The 19,436-nt window shown below is 45.5% G+C and overlaps 1 protein-coding gene across 3 annotated transcripts in view; it reads left to right on the top strand.

The window, feature by feature from the left end:
* Nucleotides 1–19,436, top strand: part of WASHC2C (WASH complex subunit 2C) — a 53,763-nt gene that overhangs the window by 26,699 nt on the left and 7,628 nt on the right. For 2 of the 3 annotated variants that reach the window (XM_084635581.1, XM_084635580.1), the window contains exons 19-27: nt 444–610; nt 3,316–3,427; nt 4,216–4,395; nt 6,591–6,779; nt 9,848–9,976; nt 10,180–10,275; nt 12,356–12,481; nt 15,801–15,863; nt 16,475–16,687. In XM_084635581.1, the coding sequence (XP_084491707.1) occupies nt 444–610; nt 3,316–3,427; nt 4,216–4,395; nt 6,591–6,779; nt 9,848–9,976; nt 10,180–10,275; nt 12,356–12,481; nt 15,801–15,863; nt 16,475–16,687 (1,275 nt within the window). The remainder of the gene's footprint in view (nt 1–443; nt 611–3,315; nt 3,428–4,215; nt 4,396–6,590; nt 6,780–9,847; nt 9,977–10,179; nt 10,276–12,355; nt 12,482–15,800; nt 15,864–16,474; nt 16,688–19,436) is intronic. The other variant, XM_084635582.1, reaches the window with a different exon arrangement.

The following is a 19,436-nucleotide window of genomic DNA, read 5'->3' as shown; positions in this document are numbered from 1 at the left end:
TACTAATATTATTTCGGGACACTGCATAGTGTGTATTTCCACACATCTCTAACTGTCTAATCATCAAAGTGTTATGGGCCAAATTCTCAAAGAGCAAGCTTCTTCCTTCTGTGGCTGCATAACATTCACTCACAAAACCAGCTTCAGGGACAGATCTCAGATGCTAATACTCATTTACACCTGCAACTCATTTAGCACCTGCTAAATGGGAGCCAGACCTATGTCCTGAAAGCTTATGCAGTGGGGGTTAATAACATCATCATTTTCTGGCCTGGTGTTGCATTGATGTTTGTATTTAATGCATAGATGTAAGAACAGCCCATGTCTTCAAAGGAACAAGCACTGATTGTAGTATGCTGACTAAGGTAGAAGAGGTGAGGAAATGGCTGAAATGACCTGCAGGAAATAGGCTTGTAAGAAAATAATGCCTATTTTTTTTTTAGGACCACTGGAATGTCAGCAAGCCGGCTAAACCAATTTCCGAAGACATCCGAAAGGGGGAACCTGCAAAACCTGTCAGTGCAGTCGATCCAGCTAACATTGTGAAAAAGACCAGCCTCTTTGAGGAGGATGAAGAGGAGGAGGATTTATTTGCAATCACTAAAGACAGGTGAAAAATCTTGACAGCGGAGCAGCAGGTTTCTCTCCAATTTCTTGGAGCAGGCTTACCTGTTTCAATAGCTTGTCACGGGTATTATGGGATTCCCATCCTGAAATAGCACAATGCCTTCATTTTCCCAGGAGGCTGAGATGCTGTCAAGTAATCTTAAAATCATTGTCTTCTGCTGTGCATTTCTGATATTCCGCTGTTACACTGATGAACCGGTAGGCTGCACTGGCCGAATGTTGATTTCCACGTGGAGATTAAGGTGTTGGTTTAGACCCTGGTTTACCATGACCTTGTGGTGCCGCCATAGCTGGGATCACCGTAGGCAACTAAGCTGGAGGAGCCTCTTTAAAGGGAGAGGGCTGCTGACAGGGCAGTCACATTACTCTTGACTCTGGAGCTCCCCATCCTCTCCTGGGACCAAAATAGCTCAGATCGGTTTGCCTGCAGGGCACATGGCAAAGCTCACCTGTTCTCAGGTTGTCATGGAGTGTTGGATCTGGTAGGACAGGTGGGGAATTCATTTTTGTTTGGTTAGATGGATGGAGATCAATCTTTTTGCTGCTAATTTTTGCAAGGGTTTATTAATTTTGTGTAAATATCTTCACAAACAGAAGTGCAGCCTTGGATGTGCTGTTGCTTCATGGGCGCAGGGTGGTAATTTTGGGGAATATCCAGCTTGCTACCACTTTACTTACGAAAATGTTTGAATTTTGAAAACTTCAGATTTAAGGCTAAAAGTCTAATCATCTGAAAGGATCTAAGAAAAGTGCATTGTTTGAGATGCACGATGAGTAAATAATTCTCCTCCTGTTTAAAACGTTGCAGTCATCCAATCAGGAAGCGGAATTGATATCAAGTGAGTTAGGTGACTGACTTGCACACCAGAAATAGCAGTCAGTGACCTTGATAGTCTATAAACCAGAGGTGGGCAAACTATAGCCCGGGGGCCACATCTGGCCCATGGGACCGTCCTGACTGGCCCCTGAGCTCCTGGTCCGGGAGGCTCACCCCCCAGCCCCTCCCCTACTGTTCCCCCTCTCATGCAGCCATGCCGCCGCCCAGGCAGCGTGCTGGGCTGCCGCTCATGCAGGGCAGCGCGTCTGGCTCCAGCTGGGCTGCGTGGCAGCCAGACATGCCGCTCTGAGCGGCATGGTAAGGGGGCCGGGGGGTTGGATAAGGGGCAGGAAGTCCCAGGGGGAAGTCAGGGTACGGGGCCGGGGGGAGGGGGGTTGAACAAGGGGTGGGGTCCTGGGGGGGGGCGCAGTGGATGGGTCGGGGGTTTTGAGGGGGCGGGAAGTGGGAGGGGGTGGATAGGGGGCAGGGGCCAGGCTATTTGGGGAGGCACAGCCTTCCCTACCCAGCCCTCCATACAGTTTCACACCCCGATGTGGCCCTCAGGCCAAAAAGTTTGCCCACCCCTGCTATAAACTGTGCTGCTGATGCTTAAGAGTGACATATGGATTTGCAGAATCCAGGATGGATTTATGGACAGGACTAAGGTCATACTGAGTTATTAGACTAGCTGTAATGCCCCAGTGGCGAGAACCCCATGTTCTTGTGAGACAATACATAGATTCCAAGGCCAGAAGGGACTGATGCAATCATCTAGTCTGACTTGCTGTGTAGCACTGGTCATAGAACTTCCCCAAAATAATTCCTAGAGCAGATAGTTTAGAAAAACATGCAGCCTTGATTTAAAAATTGTCAGTGATGGAGAATCCACCACAACCTTGGTAAATTGTTTCAATGGTTAATCACTCTCTCAGTTAAAAATTTACACCTTCTTTCCAGTGTGAATTTGTCTAACTTCAACTTCCAGCCGTTGGATTGTGTTAGACCTTTCTCTGCTAGATTGAAGAGCCCATTATTAAATATTTGATCCCCATATAGGTACTTATAGACTGTAACAAGTCACCCCTTAACCTTCTTTTTGTTAAGCTAGATAGACTCAAAGAGCTCAAACACTGTATGACATTGTCTAATCCTTTCATCATTCTTGTGGCTCTTCTCTGAACCCTCTCCAATATTTTGAAGTGCTCTATTCTTTCTGTAAATACAAAAGCAAAGTCCCAGTGATCGTGCTGAATTAAGGTTTTTGGTCAGTGTTTTTCAGCAGTGTATACAGAATTTTATTCCTGGAGTTCACCCTCTACTAAGTAGCATGTTCGGCCTCTTTCCCCACACAGTCCTGCCACAAGGATCCCGACTCAAGTGAGGGGAGCATGTCGTCTTGGAGGCCACAATCCTATCTGAGTTCCACTCCAGTAGTGATGCTGCTTTGCTTGTTCTTTTAATCGCGTTTATTACAGTAGTGCCTAAGGGCCAACCAAAACTGGGGCCCTGTTGTGCTTGGTGCTGTACACTGAATCGTAGACAGCCTCTGCCCCTAAATGCTTACAGGCTAAATAGGCAAGACGGATGCAGGGAGTGGGAAAGGGTGTATGTGTCACCTTCACGTAAAGAGGTGAGACTCTAGTGCTACTGAGGTTAGGAATGGAAGCAACCTATGGACTGAGGATGGAGGCAAGGTTTCCTGCCAGACTGGAGTAGCAGTCCTGGGACTCCGTAGCTTAGAGAAAACCTGGCCCTGATCATACTTTGTTCAGACTTTGTGTTCTTCTATACCATGTCCCTAAAGAGGACAGTCTAAACAATACCATTTGACCAGTTAAACATGTCTCCTGTGCATGGATTTCTCTCTCCAGTCAGAGGAAGCACCAGAAGGCTTCTCTTCTGTTTGAAGAAGATGCTGTTAATGGAGGACCGCTCTTCAGCTCCCAGCCAACACGTCTTCCTTCAGCAGCTAAAGCCACAGCGGTACCTCCTTTTCCTGCTTAACCCCAAAGCAGATGATTTACCAAATGGCACTGTTTGTAGCAAGGCAGGCTTCTCCATAAACACTAACCAGGGCCTTTAGGTTAGATGAGTTCCAACAAATTTATAATAGGTTTAAGGTGATTGGAATTTTGGGCTTAAAACTATTTGGCTTCATTAGGTTAAAACTATACTCTGAAATGGAGTCTGAATTCTGCCTTTGCTGGGGCTGGGCCTGGGCCTGCTCAGACTGTGCTGTGTGAGTATTACTGAAGAGTTTTGAGAACGGTCTTGGAGATGAAATCCTGGTCCTATTGAAATAAATGGCAAAGTTTCCATTGACTTCAGTAGGTGCAGGATTTTCCCCTGTGTCAGACCCACCAAACTCTGATTCTCCACTTGTGGCTATAGTTCTCCCCAGCTCCCCTCCGTAGGGGTTTCTGATATCACCCAGGTTCCTATCATCCCGGCCTGGTGTGCTGATTTTAGTAATAAACACTCTGCCACCATATCTGTAGTGCCAACCTCAAAACACTGCTCTGAATAGCTACCATAGAATCTAGTCTGGCCTGCCACATAACAGCTCCTAAACCTCTCCTTTTCCCAAGCCCACTTGCCATGTGTGGACCACAGGCTTCTCCCATCTGTTGAGCCACTGGGAACAGGGGAAGCCCTGTTTACCTATCTGCTGTCCCCACTCTCTCATGGATACATATAAAAGGCCTGTATCTATGTGTGCGCTTATGTGCCAGATCTCCGTGTGTGAGTAGTAACATCCTTTCATTTCCCAGGAAAAAACAAAATTGCCTCCAGCACCACCTTCGTTATTTGATGAAGAGAAGGAAAAAGAGGATCTGCTTGACACATCAAAGACTAAACTGGTAGAAGAGAAGTCAGGACATTCAGAGGAGCATAGAGCAGTTCCTGTGACTGGAGGAAGAGCGGCTGCAGGGCAGCAGAAAAAGGAAAAGGTAAGAGATACTCTTTTAGTTAGAGATTTGACAAATGTTCCCTTAATCTCTTTAACAGTGCATTTCGTAGAATTCTTTGAACAGCCTCTAGATGTTCTATGCTTAGCAGTAGTGACCCTGTTTCAAAATCAAGGGTGCAACCCCATTGGTTGGCCACCAAAATCATGCTTGGACCAAAATGACAAACTGAATAATTCCTGTTTTTAAAAACATTTCCAGTTGAGTCACACAGAGAAATGCCTCTCAGTATGCAAAACATCAGTCTCACACAGGTGCAGTATTCCTTTCCAACTGTGAACTGGACGAGCTGCCTTACCCTGTGTGCGCACGCACGCTTTCTCTCTCTGCAACAAACTCAGGAACTGTTGTGATGCTACTGAAACATCCTATTTACATGCAACACACTAGTGTGCCCATGGGACTATAGACCTGCTAAAACCATGAGAGTTTCTGCTTTTGGCAGCAATATTTGCTAACTGAAATTGTCTTAAGTGTAATGTTGGAAAGGGTCAGCCAAATGTAGGCTAACTCCCAGGTACTAAATTGCTCAATGAATGTTGTGAGAATTACTGGGCAATGACTTTCTAGGTACTTAGTTTGTTAGCAGCATTATGTGCTTGTAGAATACTACTCTGAGCACATCTAGCAGTCATGTAGTGCTTTCCGCTTCAGAGGAGCCCAAACCGTTTAGCAAACTAGCAGCACAACTATTGACAAGCAGCCATCTCTGGAGTGGAGCAGAAGCAGCCAGGCTAAAAAACCCCAAACAAACCCTGATGCACAACATGCTGAACAACAGGACTAGGGTGCAGGGTACTAATGCAGACCTGTGCACTTCTGCAGGAGGGCCATCAGATCTGTGATACCCTCAAGTCAGGGGTCTGCAACCTATGGCACATGTGCCAAGCACGGCACGCGAGCCAATTTTTAATGGTACGCTGCTGTCTGCCGGACCCGGGCAGACAGCAGCGTGCCACTAAAAATCCTGCCTAGCCCAGCCTGCTCTTTTCCACCTCCCGCCCACCGCGCTCTCCTTGCAGGGCAGGCAAGCTTCCCCCTCCCCCCGCCTCTACCCCCAGCATGCTGGGTTCCTGCCCCTCCTCCCCTCCCTCCCTGCAGCTGACGGCCCTTGCTATGGAGGGGGAGAGGTACAAGCGGAGCCGCAGTGCCTCTCTCTGCGCTGGGGACCTTGGGGAAGGGGAGTGGAATCAGGGCATATCCCCTCCAGCCCCCTGCTGTGAGCCACTCAGGGCAGGGGGCTGGGAGCACTCCCACGACCCCAGCCCACACCCCCAGCCCTCTGCTCTGACCCCTGCACCCCCAGCGCAACCCCAGCCCCCCCACACCCTATGCCCTGACTCTTGCACCCCCCACATCCCCACTCCCACCCTGAGCACCAAACGGGAGCTCCTGCACCCCCCACCCCCGCCATTCCTACCTGCACCCCTCGCACCAAATGGGAGCTGCTTAGGTAAGCACTCCACACCCAAACTTCCTGCCCCAACCCTGAGCCCCCTCCCTCATTCTAGCTCCTGGCAGACCCTGCACCCCAAGCCCTGTTCTCAGCACATTCCCACTCTCATCTCAGTGGAGAGAGAGAAAGAGAATGGCTAGAACCAGGGAGAAGGTAGGTACCCACTCTATGTGGGCAGGCCGGGATCCCAGACCGGCAGCAGGCTGAGCCGCTCAGCCCACTGCCAGTCTGGCGTTCTGGCTGCTGGCCTCTTGCCAGCCAGGGATCCCGGGCACAGGCCCTGCTCAGCCCACTGCTGGCTTATGTGGGCAGGCTGGCAATGGGCTGAGCGGGCCGGTGGCATAGGATCAGCATTTTAATTTAATTTTAAATGAAGCTGCTTAAACATTTTGAAAACCTTGTTTACATACGACAGTAGTTTAGTTATATAATATATAGACTTATAGAGAGAGACCTTCTAAAAACGTTAATGTATTATTGGCATGCGAAACCTTAAATTAAAGTGAATAAATGAAGACTCGGCACACTGCTTCTAAAAGGTTGCTGACCCCTGTCTCCAGTAATGCATATGGCACTCCTGTTTATCTGCCTGGGAAGGATGGGTGCTTTTAGCTGTTTGCCATGTTACTGGATCCCAGAGTTCTGGACACATCAAACATCCAAACCAAGATAATCGAGCAAAACAGCACCTGATTCCAGTCCCTGTTTTTTGTTTTTACAGTTGGAGCCTTTCGCGGCATCGTCTTTGGAGCCGATCAGTAATTTGGATCTGTTCTCGGCCTCTCCACCACCGTCGGAGAAGGAAGCCAAAACCAGGACTAAGAATGTGCTGAGCTTGTTTGAAGAGGAGGAAGAGGAGAAAATGGAAGATCAAGATGTCAGTAAGATTGAGCGGAAAGAAATAAGAAAGGTGAGCAAAGAGCAAACTGGCTCTCTGGCTTGCCTGCAGATCTAGTCTTCCTCTGACCCCCTCTCCTTGCAATGTTCCTGCCCCTTTGTCTCACCTGCTGTCTAGAACAGCTGTTCTGTGTTTCTGCTTCATCAGCTCTTCCCGATCCTGTCTGAAACCAGCTTTACTTGGTTGCCTGTTCCTCTGGATCTCTCTTCTCTGATCAAGCTCTCTGTAACTAGCTCTAACTCTTCAGTGTGTTTCTAGGGGATGCTGTGTTTGTGTGTGTGTCTGATACTACCTGCCTGGGGTTGGCCTGGCACATAAGTCCAGAGCTCAGATCCTGAGCTAGCTCTAATATTGCTGTGGTGGGAGGGGCTGGGAATGCAGAGGTGCTTCTGATACCTCCCTTCACCATTCCCTCCCCTCCTCACATTGGAGCAGGTGGATCTAACAGGAGCCATTTCCCATTATGAAAGGGGAGCTTAGCTCTGAGCCGTCCATATATAAATGGTATTTGAACCCTTAGGGCCCTTTATGCCTCCCCAGGACAAACTAGTGTAACTCTCACCTCTGTGCCAGTGAGCCCGACCTGGTATTTCCACCACTACCCTCTGGCGGGTGTTGCACCAAGGGACAGGAGAGCACAGTGTTCCTTTCTGCCGACGCACTATAGGAGCTCTGCTGAGGCGAGGCTGGCCTGCTGACACCCTGAATCAGCCCACCTCACCACTCCCCCTTTCCAGCAAACGCTGCAGCATTCCTCACATTCCATCGCCAGGCGCTGTGGGGCTGAACCCAGTGCACTGTGTACGCTAATGTTTTTTAATACAGAACTACAATTAGGAGAACTTGTGAACAACTTCATTCATTTGAATGCAGCGGGCCCCCTAAATGCTAATAAGTCTGAGTTCTGTCAGATGGGATGGGCAGCAATTTCTAGAGCTGATGGCTCCTGATTGAAAGAACTCTGCCTCTAGCATCCACCTGTTTGAAACCAGGTGGCTGTTGGCCTGAGCATCTCTGCTGATTGCTGCTATAGGGCATTCCAAGTACACAGGATATATTGCGAGGTACTTGATGCGCTCTCCAGCAGACCGGGGCACATAATAAATTTTTTTCGGTTCACTGGCAGTTTTGAAAAGTTGGATGGAAATTTTGTTTTTGTTTCAACCCCCAAAATGTTGTTTAGGCTTTCAGGCAGCTTGAGAAAAGCAAGCAAAGGATTCAAGAAACAAGGTGTGGTGGCTGGTCTTGGTTATGAGCTATAGCCCAGTGGTTAGGGTAGTGAGCTAGCCTGTGGGAGGTCCAGATTCAGTTCTCCTCTATCTGATGGGGAGAAGGGATTTGAGTTTGGGTCTCTCCCTTGGCAGGAGAATGCTGTAAACTATGGGATATTCTGATGTGGGATCCCGCATCTCTCCTGTAGAAAAGCTTTTATAAATAAATAAACTCAACTGTAAATAAGCCCCGTCGTTTTCAGTTTAAACTGATTTTTACCGAAAAATCCTGGGTTTTACGAAAAATTTTCCCCAACGTTAACCCTACTTTTGTATCATTCAAATAGGTAAAAAATAACTTGTTTTATTAGGAAAATACAATACATTGGATGAGAGAGATGTATTACGATAATACGTTAGTCTGTGTGTGTGTGTATGCAAAGCTATATTAGTCTAGAAGATACAAGAAATGAACAGGTGCACACACAAGCTCTGAAGTGCGTGCTCATCTGAATGTACTAATGAATCCCACGTACACATTTCAAACTGTTAGCAGATAATGGTTTAAAGATCTGACACACTAAAATGGGAAGAAAATGAAAATCTGTTTACATTTCAGAACACAAAGTATTCAAAAGTTTAAAAAAAAAAAACAGGAGAAAAGGAGGAAGTTCAGCATCTGTGCTGCAAATGGTGTGGGCCAATTATTAAATGTAACTATTTATAGGCTAATAGTTCTAAGTCTACAACAGTAAATTGTTTGCCCAAATGAAAAGTTTTATTTGGGGATTAGAGATATATTGTTTTCTTAAACTCAGAGGTGGCATTGTGTTTTGAGTTCTGTTTTAGTTCTGCAGCAAACCACACTGAAATTCCATTCATCAAAGCATTAATCTACTTTTTCCCCATATCCTTCCATCCACTAAAATAAACCCAATATTTACCCAGAAAAATTAATTTTTCACTAATTTTTCACCTGCTTTTGTTGTTGTTGTAAACACCAATAAATTGCTGGAGAAAAATAAATTTAAAATAAAACCAGAAAACAAAGGACCCTAACTATAAATGAATTACTGAATAGTCACTGGAGCGGGGACTTAACCTTGAGTCTCCCATATCATAGGTGAGTGCCCTAACCACTGGGCTATAGAGGAATTCACATTGGGTTTCTGTGCCTCGATGACTGTGGAATTGTAGGGCTGGAAGGAACCTTGCAGAGTCATCAAGTTCAACCCCCTGCGCTGAGCCAGAACCAAGTAAACCTAGACCATCCCGGACAGGTGTTTGTCCAGCCTGTTCTTAACAACTTCCAGTGATGGGGATTCCACAACCTCCTTGGAAGCCTCTTCCAGAGCTTAACTTCCCCTAGAGTTGGACAGTTTTTCTGACTATGAATTGCTCCATGGTTTGCGCTCATAGCATTGATGAAGTAATTTGCAGTGGGTGTGTTCATGTTGGTGTCTGAATCTGCCTTCTGGAGCCTAGCCCCCACCTCTGTTTTACATCAATAAGTGAATGCTGAAATTGACATCTGTTAGACTTCCCATTGCTGAGGGCTTGTCTTAACAGGTGAGTTGCAGTGTTAAACTGGTATTTAAATCAGTTTGATTAAACTAGCACAAACCTCTGTGTGAACGCTTAGATATAAGCCAGGGTTAAATATTTTTATTTCCTTGTGTGCTGCAGGGGGTTTAGTGTTTAGTTGAGTTGATTTGATTAGTTAAAACTGTACAACTGTGCTGTGTGTATAAAGGCCAGCCTGGCTTGTATTGCAAACCCACTTCATTAGTGTACAAGTGTGATACTGTGCACAAACTGTTAGTGGGTTTTGTAACTGTGTGTGGGGGGGTTTTTCTCCCCTTCCCACAGCCCGCTGAGAAAAGCTCTCATTCCAAAAGCACTGGAGTGTTTCAGGACGAGGAACTTCTCTTCAGTCACAAGCTACAGAAAGACAATGATCCTGATGTTGATCTCTTTGCCAGGTCCAAGAAATCAGGGGTGAGTTCAAAGCCGTGTTCTGAACCTGCTGTTTAAAAATAGATTCTTTGAAATGTACTAATTGTAACATTGCTCTGATGTCCCTTACTCGGGTGTTCTGGATAAGGTCGATGACCGCCAGAAATGATAGAGTAAATGTGGGTGCAGTAATCTGCAGCTAGAAATGTGGCTTTGACCTATGTGGCATTCTGTCTTTATTTCAGTCTGCAAAACTCCGTATGAAGCTGTCATCTGCAGGAGGGCTCTTTGGAGATGATGATGAGGATGATCTCTTCAGTATTGCTAAAGCAAAGCCTCCGGTACTTGCCTTTTTATTATAAATGACTTCTTTAAAAGATGTAGAAAAAAGGTGTGTGTGAGGGGTGGGGTAACAGATTTCCAAGTGAAATCAGTTGCGTTTAGAGTAGAAACTTGTTAAAGTGACTCTTCAGTTAGTGGAACCTTGCTCAACAGACCTGTTCCCTGTGTGTATTCAGGTTCACATCATTTGATTTTAATGACAAATGTATCTTTTTATTGCTTGATATTTTTTTTTTGTTTTTTTAACTTCTGCTGAGTCACCAAAGCTACAGGAGAATGAGTTGGACTCTTTCTCCTTGTGCATCACCAATTAAACTGGCTGTTTCAACTGGTCAGAGTTGTGCAAAATCACTGGGGGCAGTAGGGTTGCCCTTGTGTCGCTGAGATCCTGACGTGTTCTGTAGAACCTTTACAAAGGTGATGCTGTGGGAGATGGCAAGAACTCCAGCCTTGCTCTCTGATTCCCGGGCAGGTTTGCACAGATGACCGTTCACAAGGGGGTTTAATAAGCTGAGCCCACTTGATATGGAAAGTAGAGTTAATAAATATGGACGCCCACAATGCTGCCACTTAGTCGCCTTTTATCCTAGAACTGCACTTGCCATAAAACAGCCTATGCACTATTTTGAATTACCGTGCTATGGTTAGAATTTATTTTTTCCTAGAGCCACTGACTTTGGTTGGGGAAACTAATCAAAATCTGGAACTGACTAGACTTCTTTGATAGTCTAGAAATTCAGCAGAAGGAGGATGAGCAGGGGGTTGGACTAGATGACCTCCTGAGGTCCCTTCCAACCCTGATAGTCTAGGATTCTAATCCCTCCCTTCCCATCTTCCTCACAGTTAATTATTGTGTATTTTAAAATACTAACCCTCTTTTTCTACAGGGGTGTGTGTGTGTACACAGAGAATCTGTAGTTATATGAAACATGCACAAGGAGATGTTACGGTTGAGCTAACAATCTTTACATTAAGATGACTTTGTGGGGGAGGAAGGGGATGAGTTATATGAGCTCTTCCAGCCCTACAGTTCCATGATCAACCGTCACACTCTCTGACTTCTGTATATTTGACTGGCAAATTAGTTGAGTTCCATTCCCCTTGCTCTGAAGAATTCACACTGTATAGAGCTCATATTTACCTGATGTTTGGTTTATCGACAACTCCATTAACAACTGTCAATCATAAACCTTTCCCAAGCTTCCTCTGCAAGCATGACTCTGCCTCGGCTTTTCCCTGTAGGACTTCTCTGTCCCAGACCTTAGTTTTTTTAGTCCAGAGATCCAATTCTTGTTACCTGCTTGGACCTAAGAGATTCATTTGCTAGGATAATTTGCTAGTAGTTATCTTTGTGCATGACTCAGAAGAACCCTCCTCCCCCGCAATAATGTCCTTGGAAAGCTTTTGCAGCTTGGCTTAATGTAAGGCCTTAGGTTGGTTTCAATGACAAACTCCAGGCACGTCATTTAGGGACCAATCAGGGATGGCATGGTCTACAGCATAAGCAGCAGCAGACAAGCAGGGTTCAGGATGGCCTCTGTTAAACTCTGAGCAGTTCAGAATGCATTTGCTAACTTTAAGTATTCTTAGGCTTTAAAATATACTGAACCCGTTTTTCTTTCTTTAATCTTATTTTACATCTCAGTCCATGAAACGAGCTAAGCTGTAAAATCAGTAAGAACATTCCCAACTTTCAAGTGATATAAAGTTGGCAAACTTATTTGGAAAAGGGTGCGCTGAACTAATAATCACACCTAGGGTCGTGTTTACCAAAATTATGAGCATTTGGCACTTTATCAACTCTTTTTGAAACCAAGCAAAGAGCCAGTCCTCGGAGAGGGTGTGCGTATTTAAAGCCCCAAACCTCAGCCCTTCTTCCTGCTGCCTTATATGTGAGGGATTTATGTTATGTTAGGAGTTAGCTTTTCGTCAAGCTAGAAAAACTTGACTGGAATTTAGAAGGTGCGGGAAGGGATAGACAGCATGCGGAAAACTATAGTTTTTTACCTGACCATAAAAGAAAATGATGATATAAAATATTTTTGCAGACTCATTTTAAAAAAAAAATTCTAATTTCAGAAAGTAGCAGAAAAGAAAACAGTAGTGAAAAAGGACAGCTCTGGCCCTTCTACGGAGAGCAGTAAGGGTCTGCAGAATATGCTGAGTGCCAAACAAGATGAGGGACCTAAACCAGAAACCACTGAGGTAAGCATCTAAGATCAATGGTTCAAACAAAGCAAGCAGAAGAGGGTTTGTTGGTTTTGTTGTTAGTGTAAACTGATAAGGGAGACTGACTGTTTGCCTCGTCTGTGGCATAGCAGCATGATCTGCTGTAACTCATAAAGATTACATTTAATACTGTACTTGGGAAAACTAGAGCAGCAGTTCCCTTTCCTAAAAGGTTGAGGCATTCTCTGTCATTGGGTTTAAAATGCTGTTGAATCAGAACAGTAGTGTATTACACCTGCTTAGCCCTGGGCTACATGAATACGCCAGGTGCAGGGCAATGGAGAATTGGGCCCATTGACTTAATGATTTAGTGAAAAATGAAGATTTATTGACCCTTCCTCTCCCGCTTGCATTTTCTTTAAATAAATAAATCTCAGTTTCTCTCATGGACGTGAGCTTTAAAGTGTGGTTAGGGTAAGAAGAGACTCTTGCCCAATGACACTTGCATCCTTCCCCTGTGTTCAGCACCCTGTCTTGAATTTTATTGTCCGCTAATAAGACTCCTACTCTTGTTGGTCCTGCAGAGCCAACGCAGCTCAGAGAGGCAGCTGGATTGTGTTCTGGCTTGTGCCGCAACAGAATTATCAATTAGATTCCAGCCGTAGCATCTTATAACTAGAGGGAGGAGCCCCAGGTGAGTTTGCAGGGCTGGCAGTTAGCGCATCTCTTTACTTGTAATTGGAACACCCCTGATGTGGAGATGCTGAGGCCTGGTCTATGCTACAGAGTTAGGCCAATGCAAGGCATCTTATGTCAACCTAATTATGTCAGTGTCTAGACTACAATACTGCTTCCGCCAAAGTAAGTCCCCTGCTATACATCATAACTCCCCCTCCCATGAGAGGCGTACTGCTTTTTGTTGGTGTAGTGCAGGCAATGCAGTGTCCATGTAGACACTGAGTTATTTACATCGCCTATTGGCTGTCAGCCCCAAGTGGGGCTGACAGTTGGAGCCCTATCCCAGCTGCCCCGGTGCTAACCGCCTGAGCTGTCAGCCGGGCGCTGGGCTCACAGCTGGCCCCCCCTCGACTGCAGCGCTGACAGCTGAATCTGTCAACATCAGGGCGGCTGGGCTTCAGCTGTCAGTGCCCCACTTCAATCACTGGAAGCGCTACTGGTAAGAACGCACACTCTTGACAGCAGGCGTAAGCGTGGATGTGAATCACTGCTTTAATTACTGCAGTGACTGTATGTCAACGTACGTCGATTTTAATTTTGTAGTGTAGACAAGCCCTGAGAAGCACACATTTTTCTGGCCTCTGTAAACTGGCCCAGCCTGAGGAGACCTAACTGCTGGATCCCAGATGCTTCTAAGCCCCACTGGGTCTGGGCAGTGACTGGTCGCTGTTTTCTAGCGCTGGGTCTCTCGGGAACACTCCAGGGGCATTTCTGACTCCCTTCTTGGGCAGCAGCACCTCACAGTCTGGCTCCCTTTAGACCCCAAAACCAGTGCCTTGGCCCTCCTGAGCCACCAGTTACTTAAACATGTCCCCTTCTCCCTTCCCAAGAGTCCCCCTAACTGTGGCAGCTCTAGTTGCCCAATTACCCCTTCAGGGGCCACGTTGTGGTAAAGCAAGGCTCATGGGCTTAACAAAGGGATTTCTTCACTCTTACAAAAGCCAACAAGTGTTAGGGATCTATAGAAAGCAACACACTCCTGAGGGGAATTGCCTTCAGTCTGATGTCACCGCTCTTGTGAGTCTTGGGTTTGGGCCAAGTCCTTGGGCCAGGAAGCTCTTCTTGGTGGTCTTGCTTCTGCTCCTGTCTGGCCTCCCTTACATAGAGAAAGCACCCCTTTTTTTTTAAATCTGTCCCCTGTTTCTCAATGTGCTGCAAGCTGGGTGTAGGTCCAGGCCCTAGTCCCTCCGTCAGGCTTCTTCAAATAAAGTTGTTAAGTCTTTGGCCCTGCTGGAGAAAACCCATTGTTCTAGTGAGCAAGAGCCATTCTGTGTTGATGGCCCTTAATTGCTCTCTCACAGCTGCTCCAACACAGTCTGTCCACTGAGCATCAAGGCCCATGGTCCCCCATTTGCAATGGAGGTTACAGTCACAAACGGCGTATACAATTGGAATTCACAATTTGACATGGACAGATCTATCCCCAAGCTGTATGTAGTATTATTGTAGCCATGCTGATCCAAAGATATCACCAAGCTGTCAACTCACTTTTGAGTTGAAGTAAATGGAACAAGAAAACAGCCTGAACTGCAGTGTTGTGTCCCTTTTAGCTCTGTTGTTTTTCAGCTTGAATATTAGTGATCTAGACTAGAGTTTCCTTGTGCCTCCTGGTGGCCCAGCTTGCTGGCGATGACAAAGTTGGGTACACTGATATATTGTGACTTCACTTGTTTAAAGAGCCGCCTGCCTGCAAGGGGGATGGCGTAGGAAATGGATGGATTTGAGCATGAGCTAGCGTAAAGTGGGATCTAAAAATTATAAAGCAGCCTTTGCATTGTTGGGCAAAACTGGAGTGTTGTGAGGATGAAGAAGGACTTGCGGCTCTGACAGCAGCAATGTAACGATGGAAATGCAATGAGGAAAGCCAATGGGGTCTTTTTCAGGCACCTCGAATTGTGCTAGGTTCCTTGTAATCAAACACATGGCCCCTGCGCTCGAGAGCAATCAACTTGACAGTACACGAGTGGGTTATCAACAGATGTGGGGAGGAGGAACAGGGTGGTGCCAAAAAGTTGGTGCAGTTATATGTAGGGCATGTACATACCCTGATGGCCTGGCTCTTTTTAATTGGGTACTTATCCTTCCCTTCGCTGCTTCTAGGCTGCTTGGCAGCAGTGAGTTTTGGGGAGGGAATTGAATGAGGAGAGGGAAACCTAGACTGTCATACTTGAAGAATGTGTTCCATACATACTGGGCAGTGGGGAAAGAGATGTCCACTTGCCTCAAAGAGAAGATGAGGGCAGTAATGTAGCTGGCAGCATTGGTGTGACAAGATGCTGTGTGGGAGGAGGTGAAGGGAGATCAGGTCAGGTATGTAGGCAGGAGCTATATGCTGTTGGCCTTCGGGGACCAGGACAAGACGAGGCAATAGCTTCTTGCCTAGGGGGCCATAGGGAGATGAAGTTAAGGGTTAATTGTGTGGGTTTTGGGAATGAAAAGCACTATGGTGAGAACCAAGTGTTCGTTGCAAGGTCACCTCTCCAGTTCTTGCTGAGTAGTCGGGGGGACCAGAACTAGCTTCTTTCCTCTAGACATATTAAAATGCAGGCTCCAATTGGAGTGAAGATTTCAATCTCCTTTATCCAGAAGATTTTTAATCAAGTGTAATTTTGTGCAGAAATCCACAGGTCCTGCTCCCATTAAAACCAAAGAGCCCTCATCTCGGATTGGAAAACTACAAGTAATTATTTTACTGGCATTTTGACTTTTTCTCTCTCTCTCAAAAAAAAAATAACTTCCCCGCCTCACTAATGGTGCTTTATTTTTCAAAAACTCCTTTTTACTGCCTCATCTTCCAGGCCTCTCTCCAGACGCAGTTGATTTTCAGTTGTTGCTTTCTATATACTGCATGTTTAATGCTTTTATCTTGTGCTCACTGTGGAGGCTGATTCTGGGCAGCGGTATCTGTAATTCTTCATCTGATTTGGGGGGGGGACTGTTCCCTAACTTACTGTATCTTTCTTCAGCACTGCATTTCTCAAGCATGTACAGAAACTTGTTGAACAATCGGCCATGGATTGCTCATAATTCGGTATTACAGTAGCCTCCCATCAGAGCCCCATTTGCTAACCACTCTATAAACCTAGTGAGACAGGTAAAGGATAAATGAAGGGCGGGGGAAGGAAGGCACAGAAAGGTGAAGTGACTTGGACAAGGTCAGTGGCGGAGCTAGAATAGAACTCAGAAATCCTGTGTCTTAGCCCAGTGCCCTACCCACTAGACCATGCTGTCTCTTTGGTGCTTGGCTGTGTCTATGGAAACACTAATGCAATTTTGTTCGTGGTTTTTTAGGCTAATTTAGCTATTAACCCAGCAGCTTTACTACCCAGTGAAGTTCCTAAGATCTCCAGTGTGAAGCCTGCTTTGCCAAATTTGGAGACTCCCTTGCATGAGCCGGATGGTGTACAAAGTGCTGAAACCTTTTCTGCTGTAGGAAACCGTGAGGAGGCTGGTGTGAGCTTTGATCATCCCATGCAAGTGGATACCTTGCACAGTGCTAATAAGGTAATCTCTGTGCCTAGGTACTAAGGTGCTTACAGAGAGAATGAGTCAAATTGATATCAAAGTTCAGTAGAGAACTGTGTGTTTGAGCAGTGGTTATGTGAGCTTAAAAATTAGTGGGTTTTATGGCCCGTGCCTTAAGTACTTTGCTGCATGTAGGGGTGGTTTGCTCAGTCGGGCTCTACAGAAGTAGGGGATTTTCCTCCTCTAGTGACACAACACTGTTTAGCCCACGGAAGGATAGCAGCTGTACTACAGCATAACTCTCTGCCAGATCTAGCTGGGAGACAACTCCATTCTACTACTGAGAGCAGCATCCCTCCGTGAAACACTGTAAGGGCTACAGAAGAAGCCGGTGATGCTACTTTCAGTGCTGTCCCTGTTCTGTGGATAAAGAACATTGTTTTCCAGGGCATTCGCTCTTGCTTCCTGCCTGAGCAATAAATTAACTCTGCTGTGGGAGGAGGAAGTTGCTGCTCTGAAGTGACTGCTCTTTCTCTCTTGAGTAGTTGGTTTTCCATTCATGCCGTTATTTTATTGACTGTAAATACCATATTGTACTTAAGGGTTTAATGGGTCTTTAAATGGAATTGAACCGAGCAACTAGAATTTCAATGTGGGGGTTTATGGATCCACAAATCTCTTGTTTTCAACAGAAATGACTTGAACAAGATAACTAAGGGTCTTAATACTGATTTTTTTCTATCATAACTAGACTGATCATTACTAGACAAGAAGCAGAAGAAAGCCACAAGGATTTAAAAGGATGCAGCAGATGTTGCTATAATAATAATGGATGATATGACTCCTTATTACTGATGGGGTTGCAGCGCTTACACATTAGCACTAATCCATTGCCTTGCAGGAATCCTTATTTCCAGTGCCACGTGCACTGACCTGTGAAAACCCTTCTCTAATGCTATAAGCAGCGTGATCTGTAAAGGGGGGAGGTTGTAGCACCTGAGTCTAGCCACAGAGGATGGGCTGCCCAACCTCAGACTTCTCTTTAGGATGGGGAACCTCCACTCTCATTTCTTCCCACACCGATCTGAGATAGATGTATGAGAGAGAGCACACTGAAATATTTTTCATTGATCCCTTTGTGCTATTTTACCTGGTATTGTTGCTTCTTGGAGCTTTTATAGGTTAATCTTAAACTCCCTAAGATACAAAACAGTCCTAAAGTAATACACCCCCTGTTCTTTGCCCCCAAAGGCTGAATCAAAGCAACTGTCCCAGCATTCTCCCTCCCCTTTCAAACTACCCACTTGTACAGGGATCAGTCTTAAAGCGCGTCTCCCATCCATGTAGGATTGCTACTCTCCAAACACGCCCTTGTTAATACACAGACCCACATCCCATGGTAGGCCGACGTATAACTACTATGTTCCTCTCACAAATACAGACCCCCCCCCCCCCCCCCCGGCCCCAAGACACAGCAAACCTGTCCGGCTCGGCTTTCTGCTCCAGGGTAGCGCTCAGTAACATGGAGAATGTCGGTGCCTGCCCTTACCTTCCTCCTGGCTCTGCAAAATCTCCCTTCCTATATACGGTACTACAGGGCTAGAATAAAGCCTTCAGGTTTTTGCAGCAGTGTGAACTGCAGGAGGCTGTGCTTCAAATAAATGAAATTCAAAAGATCAGCTAAAATGGAAAAATCTGTGTTCTGGTGTTGGATCATATGACTAAAAATCTGAAATAAGCAGGAGGGACTGGACAACAAAATGGCAGATGAAATTCAATGCTGATAAATGCAAAGTAATGCACAATGGAAAACATAATCCCAACTATACATATAAAATGATAGGGTCTAAATTAGCTGTTACCACTCAAGAAAGAGATCTTGGAGTCATTGTGGATAGTTCTCTGAAAACATTTGTTCTATGCGTGGCAGCAGTCAAAAAAAACTAACAATGTTGGGAATCGTTAGGAAAAGGATAGATAAAAAGACAGAAAATATCACATTGCCTCTATATATAAATCTTGAATACTGTGTGCAGATGTGGTCGCCCCATCTCAAAAAAGATATTTTGTAATTGGAAAAGGTTCAGAAAAGGGCAACAAAAATGATTAGGAGTCTGGAACAGCTTCTGTGTAAGGAGAAATTAATAAGACTGGGACTTTTCAGCTTGGAAAAGAGACAACTAAGGGGAGATATGATAAAGGTCTATAAAATCATGACAGATGTGGAGAAAGTAAGTAAGGAAGTGTTGTTTACTTCTTCTCATAACACAAGCACTAGGGGTCACCAAATGAAATTAATAGGCAGCAGGCTTAAAACAAACGAAGTATTTCTTCACACAACGCACAGTCAACCTGTGGAACTCCTTGCCAGAGTATGTTGTGAAGGCCAAGACTATAGCAGAGTTCAAAAAGAACCAGATAAATTCATGGAGGATAGGTCCATCAATGGCTATTAACCAGGATCGGCAGGGATTGTGTCCCTAGCCTCTGTTTACCAGAAGCTAGGAATGGATGACAGGGAATGGATCACTTGATAATTCCTGTTCTGTTCATTCTCTCTGGGGCACCTAGCATTAGCCACTGTTGGAAGACAGGACACTGGTCTAGATGCGCATTTTGTCTGATCCAGTATGGCCATTATGTTCTTTTAAAAAAAAAAGAGAGAAAAAATTTAAAAAAATTAAATACAGTATTCTGTCAAAATCCTACTGCAAGACTGCTGCAGGATTGTGATCCAAGACAATAAAGAACCATCATACCAACACTTCACTCATGTTAATTTTGCTTG

This window comes from Lepidochelys olivacea (genome assembly GCF_965140295.1).
Source record: "Lepidochelys olivacea isolate rLepOli2 genome assembly, chromosome: 7".
In the NCBI taxonomy this organism is placed as follows: domain Eukaryota; kingdom Metazoa; phylum Chordata; order Testudines; family Cheloniidae; genus Lepidochelys; species Lepidochelys olivacea.
The sequence above is the reverse complement of the archived record's forward strand: the minus strand, read 5'-3'. Positions and strand labels throughout refer to the sequence as shown.